Source organism: Quercus suber, unplaced genomic scaffold (assembly GCF_002906115.3).
Source record: "Quercus suber isolate HL8 unplaced genomic scaffold, Cork oak 2.0 scaffold_539, whole genome shotgun sequence".
Taxonomy (NCBI): Eukaryota; Viridiplantae; Streptophyta; class Magnoliopsida; order Fagales; family Fagaceae; genus Quercus; species Quercus suber.
Genome location: NW_027069987.1, coordinates 320040 through 343484, shown reverse-complemented (window position 1 = coordinate 343484; position 23445 = coordinate 320040). Strand labels below are relative to the sequence as shown.

The window sequence follows — 23445 nt, the reverse complement described above, 5'->3', positions numbered from 1 at the left end:
ATCAACTCTAGGAACAATTAAGAATGACTTTTTATTTTTTATTTTTTATACAAGACAAAATTTTATTCTAGCTAATTTGAGTGTATATGTATGTGAAATTCATTTCTTGAGATTTGAACCCTGACTCTTGCTTCTTATANTGTCCCCCCCCCCCCCTTTTTTGTTTTACTAGCTTTTCTTTTATAGTTTTCATCTTCCTATCTCCTGCTTCCATCTGTTGATCGTCTATTCGCTTTTCTTCTGGTTGTCCGTCCCATCAGAGGCCTTATCGGCACTCAAGTGGCTCACTCTAACCAACGTTATCCTGCCAAGGGATTACCTTCCCATTAATGCGGCCAGGAGGGTTAGTTGAGTGTATTAAATGCGAGAGTGACAGCTTACTTTGGGGTTAGCTTCTCCCCAAAATCACCTTTGTCAGGCCGAGGACAAGGTATCCTCGGCGTGGATTTAGGAAAATAGGCTCTCCTCCTCTCCCTCAAAAATAGCTTGTACTCCTCGGCATGGGCCTTGGGCCTGCTATATGATAATCAGACTACTATATGAAAATAGGCTATATTGATAATCAAAAATCTTATTATATACACACCAAAAAAAGCAATGTTTGAACTTTTTATCAGACTACTTTTTTTTTTTTAGAGAGGAATTTATCAGACTATGTTTTTGAAACAAATTTATCAGACTATTTTTTTATTTTATTTTTTTTTTGGGGAAGGAAGGTAATCAGACTATTTAATTCCTATCCTATCATCAATATACAAGATATCATGGTTGTTGGGTATTTATTTTTATAATGGAAAGGGCCATTCTCGAACTTTCCATTCAACTTCACGTCTTCACCTTCGGTTCGGGTGTCTTTTCATGTGGGCCTCTCTCTTATCCTTATCCACTTCCCTGCACCATTCCCTACAACATGGCCCTACATTGATATTTATACAAAAAAGATACTTCTTTTTTTATTGAAACTGAAAAGGACAGCAAAATTATACAAAAAATTTTATATCTTTTTCACAAGTAATAATGGGAGTGTGTATATGGGTCTGTTTGGATATAGCTTATTGTTGCTAAAAATTGATGATTGTTGTTGAAAACACTGTAGCAAAATAATTTTTAAATGTGTGAATAGTGCCATGGGACCCATTTTTAATAAAAAAATTGTTAAAATGTGAAATTTGTGGGTCTGTAAATAGTGCACAGGTACACTGTTCACTGCTAACTTAGTCAAAAGGTTGCAAAAAAAAAAAAAAAAAAACTGAAAACGCAGCATTAAAAACGCAATGCAGGAAACTCTTGTATCCAAACTCTCACTATATATCTATTATCTATACTATTATTTAAGAAATTTTTTCTATTTAGATTTTTATTTTTTGATTCAAAAATATCCCTATATTATTATGTTTAAGTAGAAATAAAATTAAAGGACAATCTCGTAAAAATATAACTAACTCTCACTAAAACATTGTCTAAAAAATATGCCCACTCTCCTATTAATTTTCAAATTAATTTATTTATTTATAAATTAAATTTTCAAAATAAAAATATATATATATATATATATATATAAAATAAAATAAAATAAACACAGTTTTTTTCTATAAAATAAGACCACTAACCAAAAAAAAAAAAAAACTCATCTCATGCGTAAAGCGCATGTGATGAGGCTAGTATATATATAAGTAATGGGAGTATTTATTTTTATTAATCGAATTTACAATTCAGCCAATGTAATTTTGTGTTATCAAAATTTAATTCACATACTTTTAATTATTACATTTGAGTTCATCAAAATTTTAGATTAAAATAAAATCGTTAATTTTTTTATCATATATGACAAATTAGTCTCACAAATATTTTAATACCTACACTTTTTACCAATTTACGTTTGGATTAAATTGTGATGGAACTAAAACACGTGTAGGTAATTTGTAATTTAATAGCATTCATGATATTAATGTGTGAATATAGACGTAGATACCTAATTGACTCCCAAAACCATTAAGTCAAGTGTTTAGGTCCGCCCAAGTCCATGAAAATATTTTACAAAACTATAGACACGAAAGTTTCACAATAATTATTACATGAGTTGCTACTATTGGTGCTAATAAAATTAGTTTCACAAGTAGAATTACTTGAAAATCATATTATTCCAATCAAATTTGCTACATCAGCAAATTTTGAAAAAAAAAATAATGATTTTTTTTTTTTTGGTTGCAATAAGGCTAAAGGCACAGTAAATTTTACAACAATTTAATTAATTACTATTTTCCATATCAACATGCTGTACAATTTTTTGTGTATGTAATATTCTTGTAATTTTTTGTGTTTCTAATGTTTCTTATATATATATATATATATATAGTCAACACTCTTGATGTTTAGGTTAAACTAACAAATTTTAAGACATTTCAAAACTAACAAATTTGAACACTAATCACTGTGACAAAAGCAAAAAAAAAAAAAAAGAGTAACAGATTAGATACTAAGTTGGTCAATTTTAAAAATGTCTTGAACCTGATTGGTATTAGCTCAAACATAGGTAACTATATTTTAACTCCCAAAAAAAAATATATAAATAAAAATCTCCCTATATTTATCATTATAGATATTAAAAAAAAAAGACAAATTAAATTTAAAACATTTCAAAACTGGCTAATTTGAACTCTAACACCATGACAAAGGAAGAAAAATGAGTAATGGATGTTTGGGCGCTAATGTTACTCAAGTTTAAGATCTTTCAAAATTGACTAATTTAAACCCTAATCACCATGATAAAAAGCAAAAAAAAAAATTAGAGATTAAATTGGTCAATTTTAAAATGTTTTGAACATAATAGGCATTAACCCATACCTTGTTAACTATATTTTAACCCTCCAAAAAAAAAAAAAAATACAATAAAAATAAAAAAAAACTATTATTGGACTATTCGTGCCCAACAAGCACCAAATATGACACTGTGAAACCACACTATTGTCGGAATAGGATTCTTATTGGTGCCCACACACTCTCTCAAAAACCCTTTCCTTTCCTTTCCTTCCTTCTTCTATTCAAAGCACAAAGCACAATTTGCTTTTCCTTCCTCTCCTCTCATCTTTCTCTTCTCTCTTTATGGTTCTTTGAAATCCCTCGCTTTCTTTGTGGACAAAGAGCAGCAGCAATGGCGGTGCAGAGGTTAGAGAGAGGCGATTTATGGAAGAGCAAGGCAATGGCTTTGCAGATCCGTCTCAGGGACCGTTTCAGAGTCGCCGTCGACCGTCGCCGCCGCCTCCGGGAACTGCTTTTCGCGGGCGACGGAGACGGAGACGACGGTTGCTTCTCTTCCACCGTCGACCGGTGGCTCCGACGGTTCAGAGATTTCCGCAGGGAGTCCCTGCCTTCTTCTTCTACTTTCTATCGCAAAAGAGGTATTTTTCCTGATTCTGGAAATTTGGAAAAGAATAATGGTGAACGACATTGATTAGTGTAGCTCACAAGCTTTGAGATTAAGGCATTGTTGTTATGGTCTTGGTGTAGATTTTGTAAGGATTGGATGCTCGTTTGAGCGACTTGTTGGCGGTTCTATGTAAGTTAGGTAGATGGATAGTTAGATTAGTTATGGATATTGACAATTCATGGCTGAGAGCTTTGTAGCTCAGTGGTGGCATTGCTTGGTCTTCTTTATGAAGTTTGAATCTAACATTTGAATTCTCAAATTTTACTTATTTATCAATATGATTCGGGTTTTGGCGTAGTTTTTTGTAAGGAGTCGATTCTCGTTTGACTGAATTATTGGCAGCTCTATATACCCATATGGATAGATAGATAGATTTGTCATAGATATTGACAGTTAATGGCCAAGAGCGTTGTAGCTCAGTGGTGGCATTGCTTGGTCCTCTTTATGAAGTTTGAATCTAACATTTGAATTCTCAAATTTTACTTATTTATCAATATGATTCGGGTTTTGGCGTAGTTTTTGTCAGGAGTCGATTCCCGTTTGACTGAATTATTGGCAGCTCTATATACCCATATGGATAGATAGATTAGTCATAGATATTGACAGTTCATGGCCGAGAGCGTCGTAGCTCAGTGGTGGCATTGCTTGGTCTTCTTAATGAAGTTCGAGTCTTGCCTTCCCAGTTGTTGTGACAATTGAATTATCAAATTTTACTTATTTATCAATAATGACTCGGGTTTTGGTGTACTTTTTGTAAGGAGTTGATTCTCGTTTGACTGACCTGTTGGCAGCTCTATATACCTATATGGATAGATGGATAGATAGATTAGTCATAGATATTGAAAATTCATGGCCGAGAGCATTGTAGCTCAGTGGTGGCATTGCTTGGTTTTCTTTATGAATTTCGAATCTCCTCTCCCCTGTTGTTGTAACAATTGAATTATCATATATATCTTCACAATTCACCTTTTGATGATAAGGCAATAAAGTTCACAAATTGAATTCTCTATTAATAAAAATGGTGTTAATTTGTGCAGTTGACTAATTAGTGATCGATCATCAATTTACGTAAAATATAAGAAATACTGTTAAAAAATAAGCATGTTTAAATTCTGAATTATGAAATCCAATTTGCCACAGTGAGTAAAGACTTCAATGCTGAAGAAGAGTCTGTTCTTCTTCGCATGGTTCAAGCTGTGGCTCTGCCTGTTTTGGGAAACGTTTGTCATGTGTTTATGAACGGCTTAAATCATGTTCAGGTCAGTGAATTTGCATGGCATTCGATTTTTTGTTACACCTCTCTACCCAGTTATTCAATTCTTCGGTTGGAATGTTGATGCGTGCAATATTTGATTTGGGTTATTGTGTGGTGTTTGTTGCAGGTTTATGGTTTGGAAAAATTGCATGATGCGGTGCTGCATAGACCCAAGGACAAGCCTCTTGTTTCAGTATGAACAATTCAAATTATATGGATTTAATTTAGAATGTGTTTTTACGCAATTTAGCTTTGCCTAATTTTGCAACTTTGTATAATGCCAATTTCAATTTCCATCTTGATTTAATCATTGAATAATAGTGTATGGTTTGAAAGAGAATTTTATGTTTTTCAGGTCAGTAATCATGTTGCTTCACTGGATGACCCGCTTGTTATTGCTTCACTGCTTCCACCACGTGTTCTTCTGGATGCACAGAACTTGAGATGGACACTTTGTGCATCTGACCGATGTTTTAGCAATCCTGCTTTTTCTACATTCTTTCGATCTGTCAAAGTCTTGCCGCTTGCCCGTGGTGAGGGTCTTTATCAGAAGGTATTCCTCTAAGCATGTCTACAGTTAGTCAAGATATTGCACTTTTGTTTGATGCTGTTAGAAATACTTGGTGGGTGACTTGTATAGATTTATTTGTGCCAAGGGGTATTGTCAAGAGGGTTCTGTTTACAATATTTTTTCTTGTTTCTTTCCTACTCTTGCATTGATATGATAGACAACAAGGTTATAAATTCTTCTTTTTTGGGATAAGTATTTTATTTTACTTTATTTTATTTTTTTAATAATGGAAAAATGAGAGCAACCAAGTATATAGGATGTATGCAACTGAGGACAATACAATCAAGCACGCAAATTACAATGACTTATCAAATCACAAATTGAACATGGATGATAACTTTCCACAACAAACATCAATTTCTTCTTCTTTTATTTTATTTTTTACACCGTAGGAACCTTTCTAAAGAAGAGCTCTTTGGAACTCTCCTTTGGGCAATAAATCCTATAGACTGACCACACCCTCCAAAAACCAGTTGTTGGGTAATTCAATGGCATTCGCAACAGACATCCTATCTAACATGGTTTTAAAGATAAATAATTTTAGATCCGGCAAATACCATTCAGAATCTTCAAAGCATTGGTCATTTCTCTCCCTCCAAAGACAGCCACATTAAACAATGTGGGAGCAACCATCCAAATAACATCATTTTGGTAACAAGCAAACATTTCTTGCCAACAAACTGTAAGTCAACAACCATCTTCAGCATTACCCGATAAACTCCAAACAATGCGAATGCCATAGACCACAACTTCGTAGCAAGGTTATAACTTATAGGATACTAGCCACTGTCAGAGTTCATCTCTTCCCATCTTTGCGTGTGCACATGCACATTTACATTTTTTCCCCCCTCAGTTTTTGAATATGGTGTTTGACAGTTTGAGGGCTTAGCTGCTTTTTCACACAGCTTGGAACCTTTACACCTTATATGCCCCAGATGTTGACTTGTTTCTGATTTAAAATGTGAAATTATTTTTAAAATAATTTCTGCTTGAAAGACTGAAGAAGGATGTGATTTGCAGGAGAGAGAGTATCCACCAGTCTCATGAGATATATAAATTACTATATCTGTTATGTTAATTTGACATTTCAATACTCAAATATTTATTTTCTCCTCATAATGTTAAGCTATGTGATAACTATCCTCATGTTCTCATCTTGCTTAATAACTGCTTCAGGGCATGGATATGGCTATTGCAAAATTAAATCGCGGTGGGTGGGTTCATATCTTCCCAGAAGGTGGTCGTTCTCGAGATGGTGGAAAAACCATGGGGCCTTCCAAGAGAGGTGTTGGAAGGTAAGGGTCTGTTGGAGAATTTTTTTTCTTTACTTAATTTTTTGAGAGAGGGAGACACAGAGAGATGTCTTTTGTTCTGTTAAGTTTTGGCACTTGGATAGCAGCTGCTGCCAGTTGCAAAGTTTTATTTGCTATTTCCTCTTCTTTGAAGCATGAATATTTACTATTGTGCACTCGTACCCAAACAGGTTGGTCCTGGATGCAGACAATATTCCCATGGTTCTTCCATTTGTACATACTGGTATGCAGGATATCATGCCAATAGGAGCTAACATCCCAAGGGTTAGAAAGACGGTAAGTCATCTTACTGGTAATGTTTTGTTGGTGGAAGATTCTAAGCAACGGGCACACCAATTGTTATCAATACATAGTAGTTTGAGACCATCATTACCAAGCTTGAATTTGGACTTCACTATTTCCCCCATTTTCTAGTGCCATTATGTTGGTAATCTTAATGGCTAAAATAATAATGAAATTGCAGCCACTGTCATTGCTAACTTATTATTTCATATGCCTCAAATATGTAGGTAACAGTACTGATTGGAGACCCTATCCATTTTGATGATTTACTCAACGTGGAAAAAGAAGCACATGTATCAAGAGGAAAATTATACAATGCTGTAGCTTCAAGAATTGGTCATCGATTACATGAGATGAAAGCTCAACTTGATGAATTAGCTCTTGAACAAGCTATGCAATTACAAAAACAACCGGTACAATTTACAGATCGAACAGCTGAGATTTTGCAGCAAGTTGACTGGGATTCATTTGGGATGGGGGGCTATTTATCTTCTGAAGATGATTCTTTGTTGAGGCAAGAATCACACAACCTATCAAGGATAGATGATGCTACTTGTCATCAAGGACTTGCTTCTTCCCTGAGACAAGAGACAAAGATACAACCAAAGCTAAATGTTAACTATCCTCAAGAGCCTGCTTTGAGTGATCGGAGTTTCAAAGTTGGTTTATCCTATGGGAATGGACTTGTGTCGAGGATGCGTGGTTATATGGACCCAACTGAGCTAATGGGTTTTGCTGCCAGCGGCTTATTTGTGAATCTTAGACCAAAGGAGTTCTCTGCAAATTATAGAGAAGTTGGCCCCTTAAAGGCATGGAAACAATTTTTGGAAGATAATGTGTTCCGTCAGTGGAACCATTGCTAACACTATGAGTGTAGGAACTGTTGTAAAAATTTATTGTTAATGATAATTTAAGTTCAAGCTAGGCAGAGGGGAATTTAAAAATGTTACACCATTTTTTGTTTTTCCTTACAATAAGCGGAGGGAGGATATTTGAACGTAATTTTTCCAATAGAGATAGTTGGGTAATGTCACTGAGTTACGAGGTACTTAGAGAGAAATCTTATGAATTGGAATTTGCGAATTGACTCGTTCATTCTTTTTTATATTCAACTCAAGTATGCAACATCTTGCATAAACAATTTATATCTTTAAATCTCAGGGTTGACCTTAGAATTTTTTTTTTTTTTTTAATTTGATAGTACAATGGAAAATTAGGGATTTGAATTTTAGATGTTTTCACCCGAAATGTTAGGAGTTCTTAATCAGTTAAGCTATGAGACTCTTGACAGTTGACCTTGAAATCAAACTTAGCAAAAACAGGTGATAATTAATTACTACATTATGAGTTAACACTAGAGACATAAAAAGTAAAATTTATTGAGGTGAAAAGTTGTGATGAGTATAACATCATTTTAATATGAATATAACAACAAGGCACTAACCCCATTTTTATCATATACCAAATTTCAAGAGTCTTCTAAGTCAGTAACATGCCAATTTTCCTATATATATATATATATATATAGAAGAGTCATTGGCTAATGAATCTCACGTCTACATTTAGGGTGATAAATGAATCAAGTTGTTTATGAACGACTTAGGATCAAATTAAGAAAATTTTTGCTTATGTTCATTTTAGCAAATAAGTAGATCAAGCTTAACTTTAGGTTCAACTATTAAACAAACATAATTCAAACATAGTAATGCTCTGGTGAATGTTTTCATGAGTATGAAACTCAATTGCAATACATATGATATTATTTGTTTATAAATATACTTGTACAAAAATATACTTAAATAAAATTGATATTGAATTATGTCAGTTTTTAAATAAATTTTAAAAAAATATCAATCACTAAATGAAAATTATTTATAATATAAATAATCCATTTTGGAATAAAATTTATTCATAATTTTTAACAATAATGTATCCTTTATATTATAGAAATTTATTAATGAAAATTATTCTATTTAATTAACTCAAGTTGTTTTGCATAAACTTGAACTTGTTTGATTAAAATAATAATAATAATAATAAACTAGAACATATAATCTAACTTGATATTGAGCTCAAGCTTGCATTGTGTTTGAGATAAAATTAGGTTTTGATTAACATTTTGATCCTTATATTTACCTTGTATGTTAACATGGTATTAACATTTTTCTTAACAATCCAACATTCAGTACCACAAAGTATAGCTGGCTGTATGGTAATCTTTTACACACACACATAAACTTAATAGGTAAGGGTAATGGGATGAGGTCTTCACCCCTCCGCTTTGCATGATAGGGCAAACTTCCTTACCCTATCTTGCCTTGCCCCCATAGAACTTTACTGTGTCAATTCGTCCCACATCATACTTGTAACAAGTTTTTTTTTTTTTTTTTTTTTGGGATAAAACTCATTTGATCAATATAAATATACTTGAAATTATAAATAAATTTATAACAACAAATAAAAATAATTTTTAAATAGGACTTAATATTACTATTTAAAGTGTTTGATAAAATAATATCACAATAATACTCTCAATGTGCTTCTCTACTTTGTCATTCTGCTCTTATTTTATCATTCAATACAAACTCTCCATATTTATGAATTATCAATCAAAGATACAGAAAGCTCTCACTCTTTAGCATCTCTTAGTGATCAAGTTTTATTGCCCCTTAGTCTCCATTTACACTTTTACTCAACTTACATTTCATGTACTCTATTTTAGTCCTACTTAAAAATGAAAGTCTAAATTTACATGTATACATATATAAAATTATACTAAAAGACTATTTGAGATCCGTTTATTTCGCTGAAATTGAAATTTTTTTTGCTGAAAGTACTGTAAATAAAGGTAAAAGTTAATTGAAATAGTATAGTGAGACCCACGAATAATACCAAAAAAGTGCAGTTAGGCCCATAAATAGTAGTAAAAATAAGTTGAATAGTAAAATAAACTGATTTTTTTAATTTGGAGTCAAATGAGCACAAATATAGACTTGAGAATAAGTTATGTAAGTTTGTAAATAAGTTTATAAGACATCCAGTTATTAACTATAATTTAATTTTTTTATAGTAAAAAAAATATTAACAATATATAAGGTTGGTATATCAATTTTTTATAGGTTTAAAAACGAAAATCATTCTATTTAATTAACTCAAGTATCTCTTTCTCTTACGGACAATATCAAACATATTTGATAAGAAAATAAATAAAGCATACACATATTAGTGTGCATTTGACCACCAATTATAAGCTAATTTCTTACTTAAATTATCTATTATTTATGAGTCTCACATTATTTTGTCTCTGCTTTAGTTTGATAATGAAGTCGAGTCTGGTTCATATTTGAAAAAAATTAAAAATAAACAATCATCAAAATCAAATCCAGAATAATAATAGAAAGCAAATTTCGGCCCACACAATCACGCTCAACACAAAACGATACAACACCTTTTTTTGACACTTTACAGATCTCACACCACGTGGGTCTGATTGCTTACCTCCGTGGGACCCAAACAATCTCGTCCGTCCATTTCTCTAATCATACAGACCACCAAACCAAACTAACGGTCCCGATCAAATCCTGATCCTCTTTCTCCCCTCTACAACAAACACACACAAACCGCAAATTCAATTCCTTTTCAAAATCTCCCACACTCCCAAAACACAGGGAGAGAGAGAGAGAGAGAAATGGCGGACATTGAAGAAACAGAGCTGAGCGACAAGCAGAAGAACGAGATTGCCAAATGGTTCCTTCTCAACTCTCCTGTCGGTGAAATCCAATACGTTGCCAAAGGTCTTTTTTTCACTCTCTGTGTGAATTTTTTGATTTTTGATTTTTGATTTTTGGAATTTGGATTCGCATTGGCTTTTTTCTTCTACGATTTTTCAGATTTGCATTTTGTTCTCTGTGCGGTGCTGATTAGTTGATTGTTTGTACATTTTGGAATTTTCTATTCGTTTTGTTTGGTTTCTTGGTAGATGTGAAAGCGATACTAAACGACGACGCATTGTACAACGAGGCAGCTTCGGAGGCGTTTCCGTTGTACAACAAATCACACATGATTTGCCTTGGAATGCCCGGCCGAGCCGGCGATGTGAGTCTCTGAATTTTAATGAATTGCTCAAAAGACTCGTGTCTTTTGTCTGTGTATGTTGTTTAATTTTAATTTTAGGGTTTCATTTTGATCATTTGCATTGATAGTTTACTTTAAAGAGTGAATGTGATGTCAATTTGAAGAATTGTGTGTGTGGCGCTTGATGGGCATTAGTTAGTTGTTTGAGGTAATATAAATTTTGAGTAATGCTGCATACCCCTATAAATTTCACAATAGTTGAGGTGGCAAGTTTTTACTGGTTCTCATCTAGGCCAACGACTGACATTACTCTTGTACCTACCATTAACAGCTTGCCACCTCTAAGGTTGTAAAATCTTTTATGTCTCTATAGTTTTTGATGAATTTTAGAGCAATGTCCAGGCACAACATATTTTGCCTTAATTTTTTTTTCACCAAATTATGATTTGTGGGAAACTGAGAATATGGGCTCATCGCTAACATCATTTTTTTGATTCACCAATTAGAACTTGCTCATAAGCAAGTCGTGTAAAAGTGGATGAAATAGTTGTGTTCATAGATTTATTTTTTGGTAATTTAAGTGTTATAGCAAGTGGGGGAGATGGAATTTGAACTTTGGTTCTCCTTGTAAAGGAGGCCAAACAATGCTACTCTAAATTTTGATTACAAAAGGGTTACAAATTGACGTTTTTTCTAAGTTTTTTGAGTCATGTGGACCATATGGGCTGCACCATGTGAATTCATGTGGAGCGTGCAACTTTTAGGTACCACAAGTTAAAGTTTGTATTTAAATGATAGTAAAGTTTGTAGTGCCTTTTGAATGGGATCCTCTCCATTTTACTTGAAATTGAGCCATGAAATGGATCCATTCCAAATGGAGAGAATCCTAATTATACCCTTAGCATCCCAGTTGTTAAATTAGGATTTAGGTTTTGGCATCACAATTTAAAATAAAAAAGAAAGAGCGTTTAACGAGTGACAATGATTTTAAATAGTCAAAATTTCATATATGATGTACCTAAAAAAAAAGAAATTCATATTCACTTGATTTTATTGAACTATGCTTTCCTCTTCTTTTCTAAATTAGGTTCTGAATTTCAAACCAAATTCCAAATTGGTGTGGTTAGTTTTTTAGGCCATGTGGATCATATGGACCCCACCACGTGAATTTATCATCTAAAGCGTGCAACTGGTGGGTACTTCACATTGAACTTGGCACTACTCTATAATTGACCTCTCCAGTTTGTAACTAAATGATAGCCAAATTTGTAGCCCTCTAGCATCTTAGTTGAATTAGGATTTAGTGTTTTTCATTGCTATTAAAAAAAGAGAGCTTATAATGAATGACATTGTGATTAAATAGTGGAAAATTCATATATGATATATGCCAATTGAATATATTGAACCCATACTTTTAGTTATTTATCTTTTTTGGTCTATCAAATCATGCTCTGAAAAATCTTGTTTTTAAATTAGGTTCTGAATTTCAAACCTAATAATAATATATTTAATCCACTGCTGTCATGCAGGTACTGGTTACATCATTCGGGGAACTCAATGAGAAGGAGTATCTTGAGCCTAGGACTGCCCAAGTTGCTAAAATTGACCACATTAAACAAGTAATTAATGTCTTGTTTTCCTTTCATTATTTTCTCTTGAGTGAGTAGGATATTAACCAAAATGGTAAGGAGCATTCAGGTATATTGCCTTACTTGAGCCAAAGCTTAAATCTCAAAGCATAGCTCAGTCTCACCTATCACATACTACAAAACATTGTTACGTGAAAGATGAGATTGTAATCAATAAGGGAAATCTTGATGCCACAAATTAGTTGTACTTAATATCAATGGATTTCATAGTTCTAATCATAAATATTTTAAACAAATTACTATGGAGGCAAACATTTCAGTGTAGTTGTTAAATATATTTTTCTTGGAATTGCATTATGGAATTGGTAATTATGGTCAAATGTCTAATTCTCTGTGATTTCAGGTGAAGTACTTAATTAATTGTGTCATGTACTCACATTTGTAATTAGATTGCATGGATTTTGTTGGAGCATGTTATATGCATGCTATTCTCTCTGTCTCTCTGGATTTGGTCAAGTGTTGTTCTCTAACTTGTGTCAGCTTTTTTTGGGTAGAATTTGTGTCACCCATTATATTAAAATAACATGGTAAACTGGTTCAGGTTTGTACAGGGGCAAGACCGGCTCTGGATGAGGAACTTCCATCTGCATATATAGAGGAATTTCGGTATGCCTTTGTAATCTCATGGATTGAAATGTTTTTGCATAATATTTATCAGATTGCTTTTCAACTGAAGTAAGTATCTGGCTATTAAATTATAAAAGATTTGAACAACATTAGCGGCTTAGTGGCTTTGATGCATTCTTGTTGGACATTTATAATATATTTATATTACCAATAAGTTATTTTTTCTTGAGTACTTTTAGCCTTCACAAGTTCAAAATAGCTCCTCTTGATTGTTACCCCCCAAGTAACTACTTAATTTGTCAATTTTTAACTTACAGATATTCTTGCTGCACTCAAATAGACAAAACTATGACTATGAAGGTTTTTCATGGTCCAGGAATTGTGATGTATCAAACACATATTTTCTGTGCATCATGATATTGACCATGTGGGTTTCTGCTATTGTGGAGCCAGAGTTATGCTATTAATTTGTAACATCTCTTTAGATTCACTGTGGTGCATGCTCATTTATATTATTACTCGAGGAAGAGAAATATAACCAAAGGTTATGGCAGCATAGCACACTGCCCACTTCCTTCCAAATACACATGGAGACATATGATGAGACTGTTGCTAATAATGTCATTTTTTTTCCTTGACAGATGTGCTGTGGACATGGAAATACTTAAGTATGTTGGTGAAGCTTATCCAAAAGGTATCTGCTCAGTTTACTGTACAAATGGAAAAGATGTAGAGGGGCCAGGTTCTGATTTTGAGCTTGCTGTGGTGATTTCCGCTACTAGACTTAGTCCACAGAATTTTTGGTGAGTGAAATTTGTCAAATGACAATGCGGTATTTCTTTTTAATGCTCTTTATTTGGCATCATGGTTCAGATAGGCCATAACTACATTGTACCAACTCATGGTTGTCTGTGTATCCTTGTACCATGCCTTGTCCTCATCTGTTAGAATCTAGAGTCTTGTAGATAAGGATTTTTCAGTTTTTAATGTTTTATGGCACATTTTTTAGTAATGGAAGTTGGCGCTCAGTGTGGAACATTGAGTTCAGGGATGAAGAACAATTACTAGAACTAAAGGGCAAACTGCAGGTATTTCTCATCAGCTGTGTGTGTGTGTGTGTGTGTGTGTGTATTTTATAAGTAAGAGATCAGCTGTGTATATCTACCTTTTATACTCTTTCTGTTTCTATGAAATTCAGACTGCATTCATTTTTATTGAGCTCATTTAAACCTACAATAAAATTAAATTTTCCATGTACTCTTCTTCTGCACTAGGTGGGTGCCCATTATTTTGAAGAGGGAAATGTGCAATTAGATGCTAAACATGAATGCAAAGATTCTTCAATATTTCAGGTTAGCACAAATTCACGTGTCTATCAGCATCATTTATATCTTTATTTTTACTTTTTCTTACTGTTACTGTTATTTATATGAAAGCTCGATTATGCATGATTTACTAGTGCCCTTCCTCTTATCATAGATAGTGAGATTCTTTCCTTTTGACTTTGTAAATGTTGATGTTAAGAACATGGTGATATGGAAGCAATAATTGTTTATGACTTGGCTTGTTAAATTATCTAGTCTAATTGGATGGGAAAGGGATCCTCTCTATTTGAAATGGATTTGTTTCATGGTTCAAATTAGATTTTAGAAATCTAAAAATGGATCGAGTGCCACATCATTTAAAATTTTAAATGACATGGTAGATTATACATTGTTAGATTTAGGAAATAAAATAGTAATTGTGATTTGAGGTCTTTGTAACTGTTCCAATTGAATGTCCTCCTTGGTAATTATGAAAACCATGCTAGGTGAAAAGCTTACATCAAATCTTGTTTGAAAAGTTTTATATATATGTGTGTGTGTATGTTGAAAAGTTTAGGGATTTGTTTTGAGAATGTTAGTCAGATCTTTCTTGCTTTGAGGAATGTCATTGTTATTTAGCTCTTTTGAAATTTGAGGAAAAAGAAGTTTTCTGTGATTTACCTGCATAGTTCTGTTTGAAAAACCATGCTTTTGTTTCTTTTTTCTAAAGTAAATTTTAAGCATTCTAATTAGGACAGAGTTTACCTCCAAATGGGTTTAAAGGAAAATTCCTCCTGAGACATATGATGAGACTGTTGCTAATAATGTCATTTTTTTTCCTTGACAGATGTGCTGTGGACATGGAAATACTTAAGTATGTTGGTGAAGCTTATCCAAAAGGTATCTGCTCAGTTTACTGTACAAATGGAAAAGATGTAGAGGGGCCAGGTTCTGATTTTGAGCTTGCTGTGGTGATTTCCGCTACTAGACTTAGTCCACAGAATTTTTGGTGAGTGAAATTTGTCAAATGACAATGCAGTATTTCTTTTTAATGCTCTTTATTTGGCATCATGGTTCAGATAGGCCATAACTACATTGTACCAACTCATGGTTGTCTGTGTATCCTTGTACCATGCCTTGTCCTCATCTGTTAGAATCTAGAGTCTTGTAGATAAGGATTTTTCAGTTTTTAATGTTTTATGGCACATTTTTTAGTAATGGAAGTTGGCGCTCAGTGTGGAACATTGAGTTCAGGGATGAAGAACAATTACTAGAACTAAAGGGCAAACTGCAGGTATTTCTCATCAGCTGTGTGTGTGTGTGTGTGTGTATTTTATAAGTAAGAGATCAGCTGTGTATATCTACCTTTTATACTCTTTCTGTTTCTATGAAATTCAGACTGCATTCATTTTTATTGAGCTCATTTAAACCTACAATAAAATTAAATTTTCCATGTACTCTTCTTCTGCACTAGGTGGGTGCCCATTATTTTGAAGAGGGAAATGTGCAATTAGATGCTAAACATGAATGCAAAGATTCTTCAATATTTCAGGTTAGCACAAATTCACGTGTCTATCAGCATCATTTATATCTTTATTTTTACTTTTTCTTACTGTTACTGTTATTTATATGAAAGCTCGATTATGCATGATTTACTAGTGCCCTTCCTCTTATCATAGATAGTGAGATTCTTTCCTTTTGACTTTGTAAATGTTGATGTTAAGAACATGGTGATATGGAAGCAATAATTGTTTATGACTTGGCTTGTTAAATTATCTAGTCTAATTGGATGGGAAAGGGATCCTCTCTATTTGAAATGGATTTGTTTCATGGTTCAAATTAGATTTTAGAAATCTAAAAATGGATCCAGTGTCACATCATTTAAAATTTTAAATGACATGGTAGATTATACATTGTTAGATTTAGGAAATAAAATAGTAATTGTGATTTGAGGTCTTTGTAACTGTTCCAATTGAATGTCCTCCTTGGTAATTATGAAAACCATGCTAGGTGAAAAGCTTACATCAAATCTTGTTTGAAAAGTTTTATATATATGTGTGTGTGTGTGTTGAAAAGTTTAGGGATTTGTTTTGAGAATGTTAGTCAGATCTTTCTTGCTTTGAGGAATGTCATTGTTATTTAGCTCTTTTGAAATTTGAGGAAAAAGAAGTTTTCTGTGATTTACCTGCATAGTTCTGTTTGAAAAACCATGCTTTTGTTTCTTTTTTCTAAAGTAAATTTTAAGCATTCTAATTAGGACAGAGTTTACCTCCAAATGGGTTTAAAGGAAAATTCCTCCTACTTACTACTACATGGCGACTCAAACGACCACCCATGGGTACATTTAGTCACTTGGCCTATTTAATGAGTCATGTGACTTGTTTAAATAATTTAAAAATTCATGTGATTTAATACATGTGCATGGTTTTATGAATTGCAACATTATGAGTTGGAGGATATTCCTCCAAATTGGTTTAGAGGGAAATTTTGTACTTCCAAGACTGTTCAATTTTGTTATAATATTTTTTATTTTCTTAGATGATGCTATATGGTTATGCCTGCTCTAATCATCTAATTCTGGTCTCTTTTTTCCTATTCCCTATCCTAGTCTTATGTTCATATTTGTTTCAGTCTCCTGATGATTGTGCAATTACTATAGCCAGCATTATTCGCCACCATGAGACAGAATACTTGGCATCTCTTCAGGTTCTCTACATCCCTCTTCTTCTTGTTAAATGGTTTATTTTCATTTTTCCAAAAGTCCTTTACTGACAGTTATAATTGACAGGATTCCTATTCAAATTTGCCGGATACCACTTTTAAGGTACTATTTTCTCCCTTCAAATTTAAAGTTAGGTTAGGTTCTTTTTTCTTAGGACCACTTCTTTAGATCATAGGCATGTGCATGAATTGACAAGAGCTAACTGCTGTTATCATCCAACCAGTGACAACTCTGCTTTTGGACTACTACTTTTTTGTTTGTGCATTACTTTTATCCTCTATTTGGTTCTTTGGAATTGATGGAATTTGATAATAAAATTGCATAAATATAATTTTTAAAGAGAAGATGCTTTAAATATTTTCTTTGGTTTATTTTAGAACAGATCTGTAAATTAATCAATATGTTTCCAACAAATTGGATGGGGTAGAAGTGCCTGAGTTGGCTATTAATATGATAGGTTTATTAGGATCTGAAGCACAGGTATGGTTGGACGTATAGTTCACCAACGACTTAAATGTAGATTCAAATAAATGGGCATCTGCTCTTGCAATACTCTGTATAAAGCTTCGGTCACTATATTTGGGAACTTATTGCTATTGAAGAACTAAGTGCGAAAGTAGCCAAAAATGTAGGAATTAAGTTATACTGCTTGTGTCTCGATCCTACTCTTACTTTTTGTTGATTACCCTACCAAAAAAATCTTTACTATTACTAACTTAAACTCTTATTATTATTTACTTCCAGAAGCAAGCTATAGTATTTGTTCGATTTATATGGCATATTAGATTTAGTAGGTTTTGTGATCGGTTGACATCCTTTCGGTCTTTCTTTTGTCATCTAGATAGTTTCCGAGTCCTCTAATACGTGTAAATTCAATGCAGGATCTCCGGAGAAAGCTTCCAGTTACTCGAACCCTATTCCCATGGCATAATACCTTGCAATTTAGCCTGACAAAAGACATTACAAAAGAACTAGGCATTGGAAAGTGAATGGTTGCTGAAGGTGTAAAAGTAAAGATAGCGTAACAAGTTCCCCCTGGTTTTAGTTTGCTGCGGGATTTGTGCTCTACCATCAGAGTTTCGTGCCTCAGTTTTGTTGCGCTGTACTGTACTGTACTGTACTATTGTTTATTCTGATAAGATGTGTATAGCAGGAAAGGGGTTGCAGTTGTTTATCATTTCTGATGTTTGTGGAGAACGATAACTCATTTGTAATTATAGTGTATAATGTGATAGTTTGAGCAATTATTTTCCCTAAACATTTGAATGAAAATCAGACGACAAAGAACTCATTGCTGATTGCACACCCTCGTTCTACTAGAAATTGTGCTACTCCTTTCTTTTTCATATTTAACATGGCAACCTGAGTATAAATGGAGTTTAACAGTGGAATCGTAAAACAAGAACTGATTTTGACTAGAGGTGTTATTTTTAATCGAAATACTTAAACACACTCCTCTCCTCTCTCATTAAGGTATTATAAGATGTGTATAGCAGGAAAGGGGTTGCAGTTGTTTATCATTTCTGATGTTTGTGGAGAACGATAACTCATTTGTAATTATAGTGTATAATGTGATAGTTTGAGCAATTATTTTCCTTAAACATTTGAATGAAAATCAGACGACAAAGAACTCATTGCTGATTGCACACCCTCGTTCTACTAGAAATTGCGCTACTCCTTTCTTTTTCATATTTAACATGGCAACCTGAGTATAAATGGAGTTTAACAGTGGAATCGTAAAACAAGAACTGATTTTGACTAGAGGTGTTATTTTTAATCGAAATACTTAAACACACTCCTCTCCTCTCTCATTAAGGTATGGTAGATTTACGAAGAGAGAAGAGTGTCAAACCTGAAACAACAAATACCTTGGTTAAAGCTTTTAAGTTTCAACATGATCATTTCTATTAAAAAATATTAATAATAATAAAGCTTTAATATGATCGTCTAATTTTATAAATCAAGGGATTAGAAGTTTAGAACCCACCAGGAAATGTAGATGACAAAGAGCTCGGAAAACAAATTGCAGGTTACTCTTTTAGCTGGTTTTCGTACGGATGGACCAAAAGGTCTTTTTATTGAATAAGCAAAACAAAAATTCCGTGGACAAAAAGGTCTTTTTGTTGATAAAAAATAAAACCAAAAATTTCCATTGCCGGGAATCGAACCCGGGTCTCCTGGGTGAAAGCCAGATATCCTAACCGCTGGACGACAATGGAATTTTTGTTGATGATGTAGTTCTAAAAATCTATATATATCAGTTTCCGGAACATTAAAATTCAAAACAAATACAAAAATTTACTAATTATTTAATTGAAATCCACTTTTTTATCCAAGATTTTTGAATTGAAATAATATACAAGATTATTTTATAAAGGTAGAGTCCATTTTTATAAGGAGAGTTTTTTTTTTTTTTTTAATATTTTTTTTTCTCTCGAAACCTTATCAAAATTTTTGTGGTTGATATTCCATATCAAAATGATTATTATTATTTATTTTATAAAGGTAGAGTCCATTTTTATAAGGAGAGTTTTTTTTTTTTTTTTAATAATATTTTTTTTTCTCTCGAAACCTTATCAAAATTTTTGTGGTTGATATTCCATATCAAAATGATTATTATTATTTTGTAAAGGTTATCAATATGATAAGCTTTAACTGTACAATTTATGTCAAAACTCTACAATGAAATCTCACACTGTAGAAAATTTTACATTCTTAGAAAAAAGAAATATATCGTTAAACTGATCTAAGTCATTCATTAACTTTGATCTGCCAATAATGTGATTTATATTTACTTAATTTCCTATTCATGGGAGTAAACTAATGTTAGAATGATGAGTTTTAAAATGTATACTATATTTAGATAAGGTTGGGTCTAGTGTTTTCTTGTGTACTGGATCCATTGGAATGTTTATTTGAAAAGATTTAATGTGCAAAAGCACTAGACCTAAGTTGGATATTTATATACACACACTAGTTAAAAACCTGTGCGTTGCATGGTTTTATCATAAACTTATAGAATATATATTTTATTTGAAAAACAATAAAAAAAATTATTATAAAGGAAGGAGTAAATTGCATTTGTGTAACAGAAAATAAGTAAATAAATAGGTATCACTACATAATTTCGAATTTGCAATGAATGTGATGAATGGATTAAGATTACTTGCCCATCTACATATGCACGCACGTTCTTGTACAATTCTACTCTTAATTGTGGTTGTTTGTTACATATAAACCTTTTTTGAGGGTATTTACATATAAACCTTAGTCTTTTTTCTTCAATAGTTGTATTTGCATCAATTATGAATTGTTGAAAGAATCGACCACCACAAAGTATTGTTTGTCCTTCATTTCTTCGGTGCTGAATCCTATAAGCATAATATTTGCTTCCTCATTGTTAAGTGAATTATAATATGAGCATTCAAATGTTGGTTTTCCAAAGTTCCATCACCCATGCTTCAAGAGATATTCCAGTTTATAATTTTTAGTAAATGTAAGAAAAGATTGATGACTAAAAATGTAAACTTTAGTATTTAATTCTTACTTCTTGTTGTATTATTGATGTCATTAGTATTACAGCTTGTAGCCATTTGCAAATCTTCATTAGTGCATTGTTGACCTGCAAGAAAAGTGTAAGGCAGCGTATAAAGTATTTTCTATTTCTATTGAATTTAACTAATTTTTGTAAGCACAATATATTCTAAGATATCATCATGTCATCATTGTCATCTAATATTATTTAGAATTTATTTTTAAAAAACAAATGATTTTCTAATACTTGCATGAATCCTAAGGGGTGTCCGAATCCTAAATATAGTTGCTTCTCAAGATTTGGGGGAAGGGGTAGCACATTTCTTTAGGGTAGGGTTCACCTAGTGGATCATCAATCATAAAATGCAGGGTCCATGTAATATAAATATGCAATTTGTAACAATTCGCAAAGCTAAAAAAAAGTACTAAATATTAAATTTAATGATACACAAAATAATATAAAATTTAATGATTGATAAAAATCATGTTTATCCATATATGATGATTGATTAAAAAAAAAAAAGACTAAATGGACAGATTGCCTTCTTTTATAGGTCAAAGTACACAACTCTAATTAAAAATTAGTTAGCCAAAACTATTTTAACAAAAAAAATCATATTGTTATGAACAATTTATCATAAAATTTATATCAAGACATGCTTAATAATAACCTAAAAAGAAGATTATTCTCTACATCAAAATTGAGAGGTTGAAAGCAACATATCACCATTGGAACCCATGTCATAAAAACACAAAACAAAACAAAAAAAACAAAAAAACAAAAAATCACAAACTTAAGGAAATTAGATTAAGCAAAAAGACCAAAAAAAAAAAAAACACAAAACCTATTCAATTTAATGGAAAAAAAATTAAAATAAATAAATACATTCCTACAAGGTTGTAAGTAGAAGAAGGGAAGAATTGAAAAAGAAGAACCATGTGGAAGTGTCAAAACAGTAGCAACATCCTTCTTGCAAGCATCCAAAAACTATAGCAAAAGGAAGATGCTAATCTGAACTACGAGTTGCTGAACAAAGAAAGAAACAAATGACCTATTCCTCGTAAGGATGCGCACGGTTCGAGTTGTGCAGATGGAGGCCAAAACTTTTAATCAACATGCCAATGGCGGATTGGGATTTCGACCAAACAATCTCTAAATCTAATAGGTCTATTTAGAATCTTAGCAGTTTTGACTTGGCGAGTTAGATTTTTTTTTTGGGGGTGGGGGGTTAGTAAAAAATGAAAGAAAAAGTGATCACTTTTATTAACAATAATTATAAATACTACATTATTTTTTATTTGAATGATTGAAATTTTATCACACTTAAAAAGCAAAACATCTCAAAATTTTAAAATTAGACTTATACATATAGTAAGATTAATATCAAAATCGTAAAGAGAGGAGAAAAGTGAAATGAAAAAAAAATACAAATATAAGGAAAAGATGAGAGGAAAAAGAGAGAGAGAGTCATAAGTAAGGTAGAGCTTTGCAATATGTGACAGGTTAGAAATATCTCAATTCGCTATTCAACTTGACCCATTAATTTATTTGTCTAACATGCCAACCCGACCCACCTCACTTAATGGACCCGCAAAAATTAGGCTAGGTTGGTGCTAGTCGAGGGGGTGCGAGTCTACTTATAAGAGGTTAAGGCTTTGCTCTAGTGCATTGGAGTCAACACAATCCGAACAAATGACTAGTTTTTAACACGTGTTTAAATTGTGTTAGTTCTAGTGCACTAGAGGTAAGCTGAGTCTCTCGTAGGATTGTAAATGAGATGAGATGAGTTGAGCAAAGCGTTAAAAGTTTTGTTCATTTAATTTTTATTCGAAGACGAGTGGAACTTGAGCTCATCATCAAACAATCTTACACATTCAATAAACTAAGATTATTAATTAATATCATATGAACCTGATGATGCACAAAAATCAGTAAGTTGGAATATTTCAGGCTATAGTGATGGTTGTAGGTCCTAAAAAGAAAGAAAGAACTGTCAAGGGTGACCGGTGTAACCCGACCAAGGACCCTCCTACGATTAAGTCAGTTTTCTCTCTAGAACACAAAGATGGGAAGATAGTGAATGGTTGAACTTACCTTGGGTGAAAAAGACTTGCTCCTTTTATAGAGAGTTTGAAGTGGGTCTACTTGTTCGGATCCACCACCATTATGGGTGATGTAAGTAGTTAATGGAGAAAATGGGTAAATGGGGTATGTGGAGCGAATTACAGGGAATTCCCTCCACGTTTTAAGAATAGTACATCATGGCCAGATCATATGGAACTTTAAGAGAAGTTCTTGTAGAATTCATCAAGTGTCATCTGGTCATCCACGCCTTTGTGCCATGGACGACTAACCTGGAATTGGATGGTCTTATTATAAAGGGACGTGTACTATTCCTGCACATGATGTCATTGTTGGGCTTCTCCTCTTAAGGCTTTTTGGATGTAATCAGATTATGGACGTGGTTTGATTATGGACAACCACCATGGACGAACTTTCTTAACTTGAGCCCCCATCAGAACCTATTCACAAACTTACAGAATTAAATTTAAGTCTATATAACTATATTTATAGATAAGTATTCATATTCAAGTCACGTGTTTATGAACTTGTTCACAAACATATTATTATATTTGAATTTGACTCGTTGAATAGTCGAGCCTAAACAAACCATTTATAGATAGCTTGGTCCGTTCATAGTGTTATTTTTTTACCCGTTTAACCAACCAACCTAATTTAGACTCAT

The 23445-nt window shown here is 32.8% G+C and overlaps 3 protein-coding genes and 1 non-coding gene across 4 annotated transcripts; 3 read left to right on the top strand and 1 right to left on the bottom strand.

The window, feature by feature from the left end:
- The first annotated feature begins 3102 nt into the window (after positions 1-3102).
- LOC111995172 (uncharacterized) lies at positions 3103-7943 on the top strand. Its single transcript, XM_024027081.2, has 7 exons — positions 3103-3398; positions 4568-4686; positions 4810-4875; positions 5038-5235; positions 6430-6548; positions 6737-6842; positions 7076-7943. The coding sequence occupies exons 1-7, from the start codon at positions 3152-3154 to the stop codon at positions 7709-7711; spliced, it is 1491 nt and encodes a 496-aa protein (XP_023882849.1). The 5' UTR covers positions 3103-3151; the 3' UTR covers positions 7712-7943.
- Positions 7944-10447: 2504 nt separating this feature from the next.
- Positions 10448-14586, top strand: LOC111995163 (F-actin-capping protein subunit alpha). The gene is made up of 7 exons (XM_065764061.1): positions 10448-10642; positions 10828-10943; positions 12452-12541; positions 13113-13177; positions 13780-13941; positions 14148-14226; positions 14413-14586. Exons 1-7 carry the CDS (start codon positions 10537-10539, stop codon positions 14569-14571), a joined length of 777 nt encoding a protein of 258 aa, XP_065620133.1. The 5' UTR covers positions 10448-10536; the 3' UTR covers positions 14572-14586.
- A 681-nt stretch (positions 14587-15267) lies between these two features.
- LOC136063534 (F-actin-capping protein subunit alpha-like) lies at positions 15268-18467 on the top strand. Its single transcript, XM_065764062.1, has 6 exons — positions 15268-15451; positions 15658-15736; positions 15917-15994; positions 17074-17148; positions 17231-17266; positions 18046-18467. The coding sequence occupies exons 1-6, from the start codon at positions 15303-15305 to the stop codon at positions 18151-18153; spliced, it is 525 nt and encodes a 174-aa protein (XP_065620134.1). The 5' UTR covers positions 15268-15302; the 3' UTR covers positions 18154-18467.
- An 844-nt stretch (positions 18468-19311) lies between these two features.
- TRNAE-UUC (transfer RNA glutamic acid (anticodon UUC)) lies at positions 19312-19383 on the bottom strand. The gene has a single exon. It is a non-coding gene; the product is annotated as a tRNA-Glu (tRNA).
- Positions 19384-23445: the final 4062 nt, after the last annotated feature.

Coding starts and splice junctions, on each gene's coding strand:
- LOC111995172 (XM_024027081.2), top strand. CDS start 3,152: ATGGCGGTGCAGAGGTTAGAGAGAGGCGATTTATGGAAGAGCAAGGCA. Junction 4,687..4,809: donor ACGGCTTAAATCATGTTCAG/GTCAGTGAATTT, acceptor TGTTTGTTGCAG/GTTTATGGTTTGGAAAAATT. Junction 5,236..6,429: donor GTGAGGGTCTTTATCAGAAG/GTATTCCTCTAA, acceptor TAACTGCTTCAG/GGCATGGATATGGCTATTGC.
- LOC111995163 (XM_065764061.1), top strand. CDS start 10,537: ATGGCGGACATTGAAGAAACAGAGCTGAGCGACAAGCAGAAGAACGAG. Junction 10,944..12,451: donor TGCCCGGCCGAGCCGGCGAT/GTGAGTCTCTGA, acceptor GCTGTCATGCAG/GTACTGGTTACATCATTCGG. Junction 12,542..13,112: donor AAATTGACCACATTAAACAA/GTAATTAATGTC, acceptor AAACTGGTTCAG/GTTTGTACAGGGGCAAGACC.
- LOC136063534 (XM_065764062.1), top strand. CDS start 15,303: ATGGAAATACTTAAGTATGTTGGTGAAGCTTATCCAAAAGGTATCTGC. Junction 15,995..17,073: donor AAGATTCTTCAATATTTCAG/GTTAGCACAAAT, acceptor TATTTGTTTCAG/TCTCCTGATGATTGTGCAAT. Junction 17,149..17,230: donor AATACTTGGCATCTCTTCAG/GTTCTCTACATC, acceptor TATAATTGACAG/GATTCCTATTCAAATTTGCC.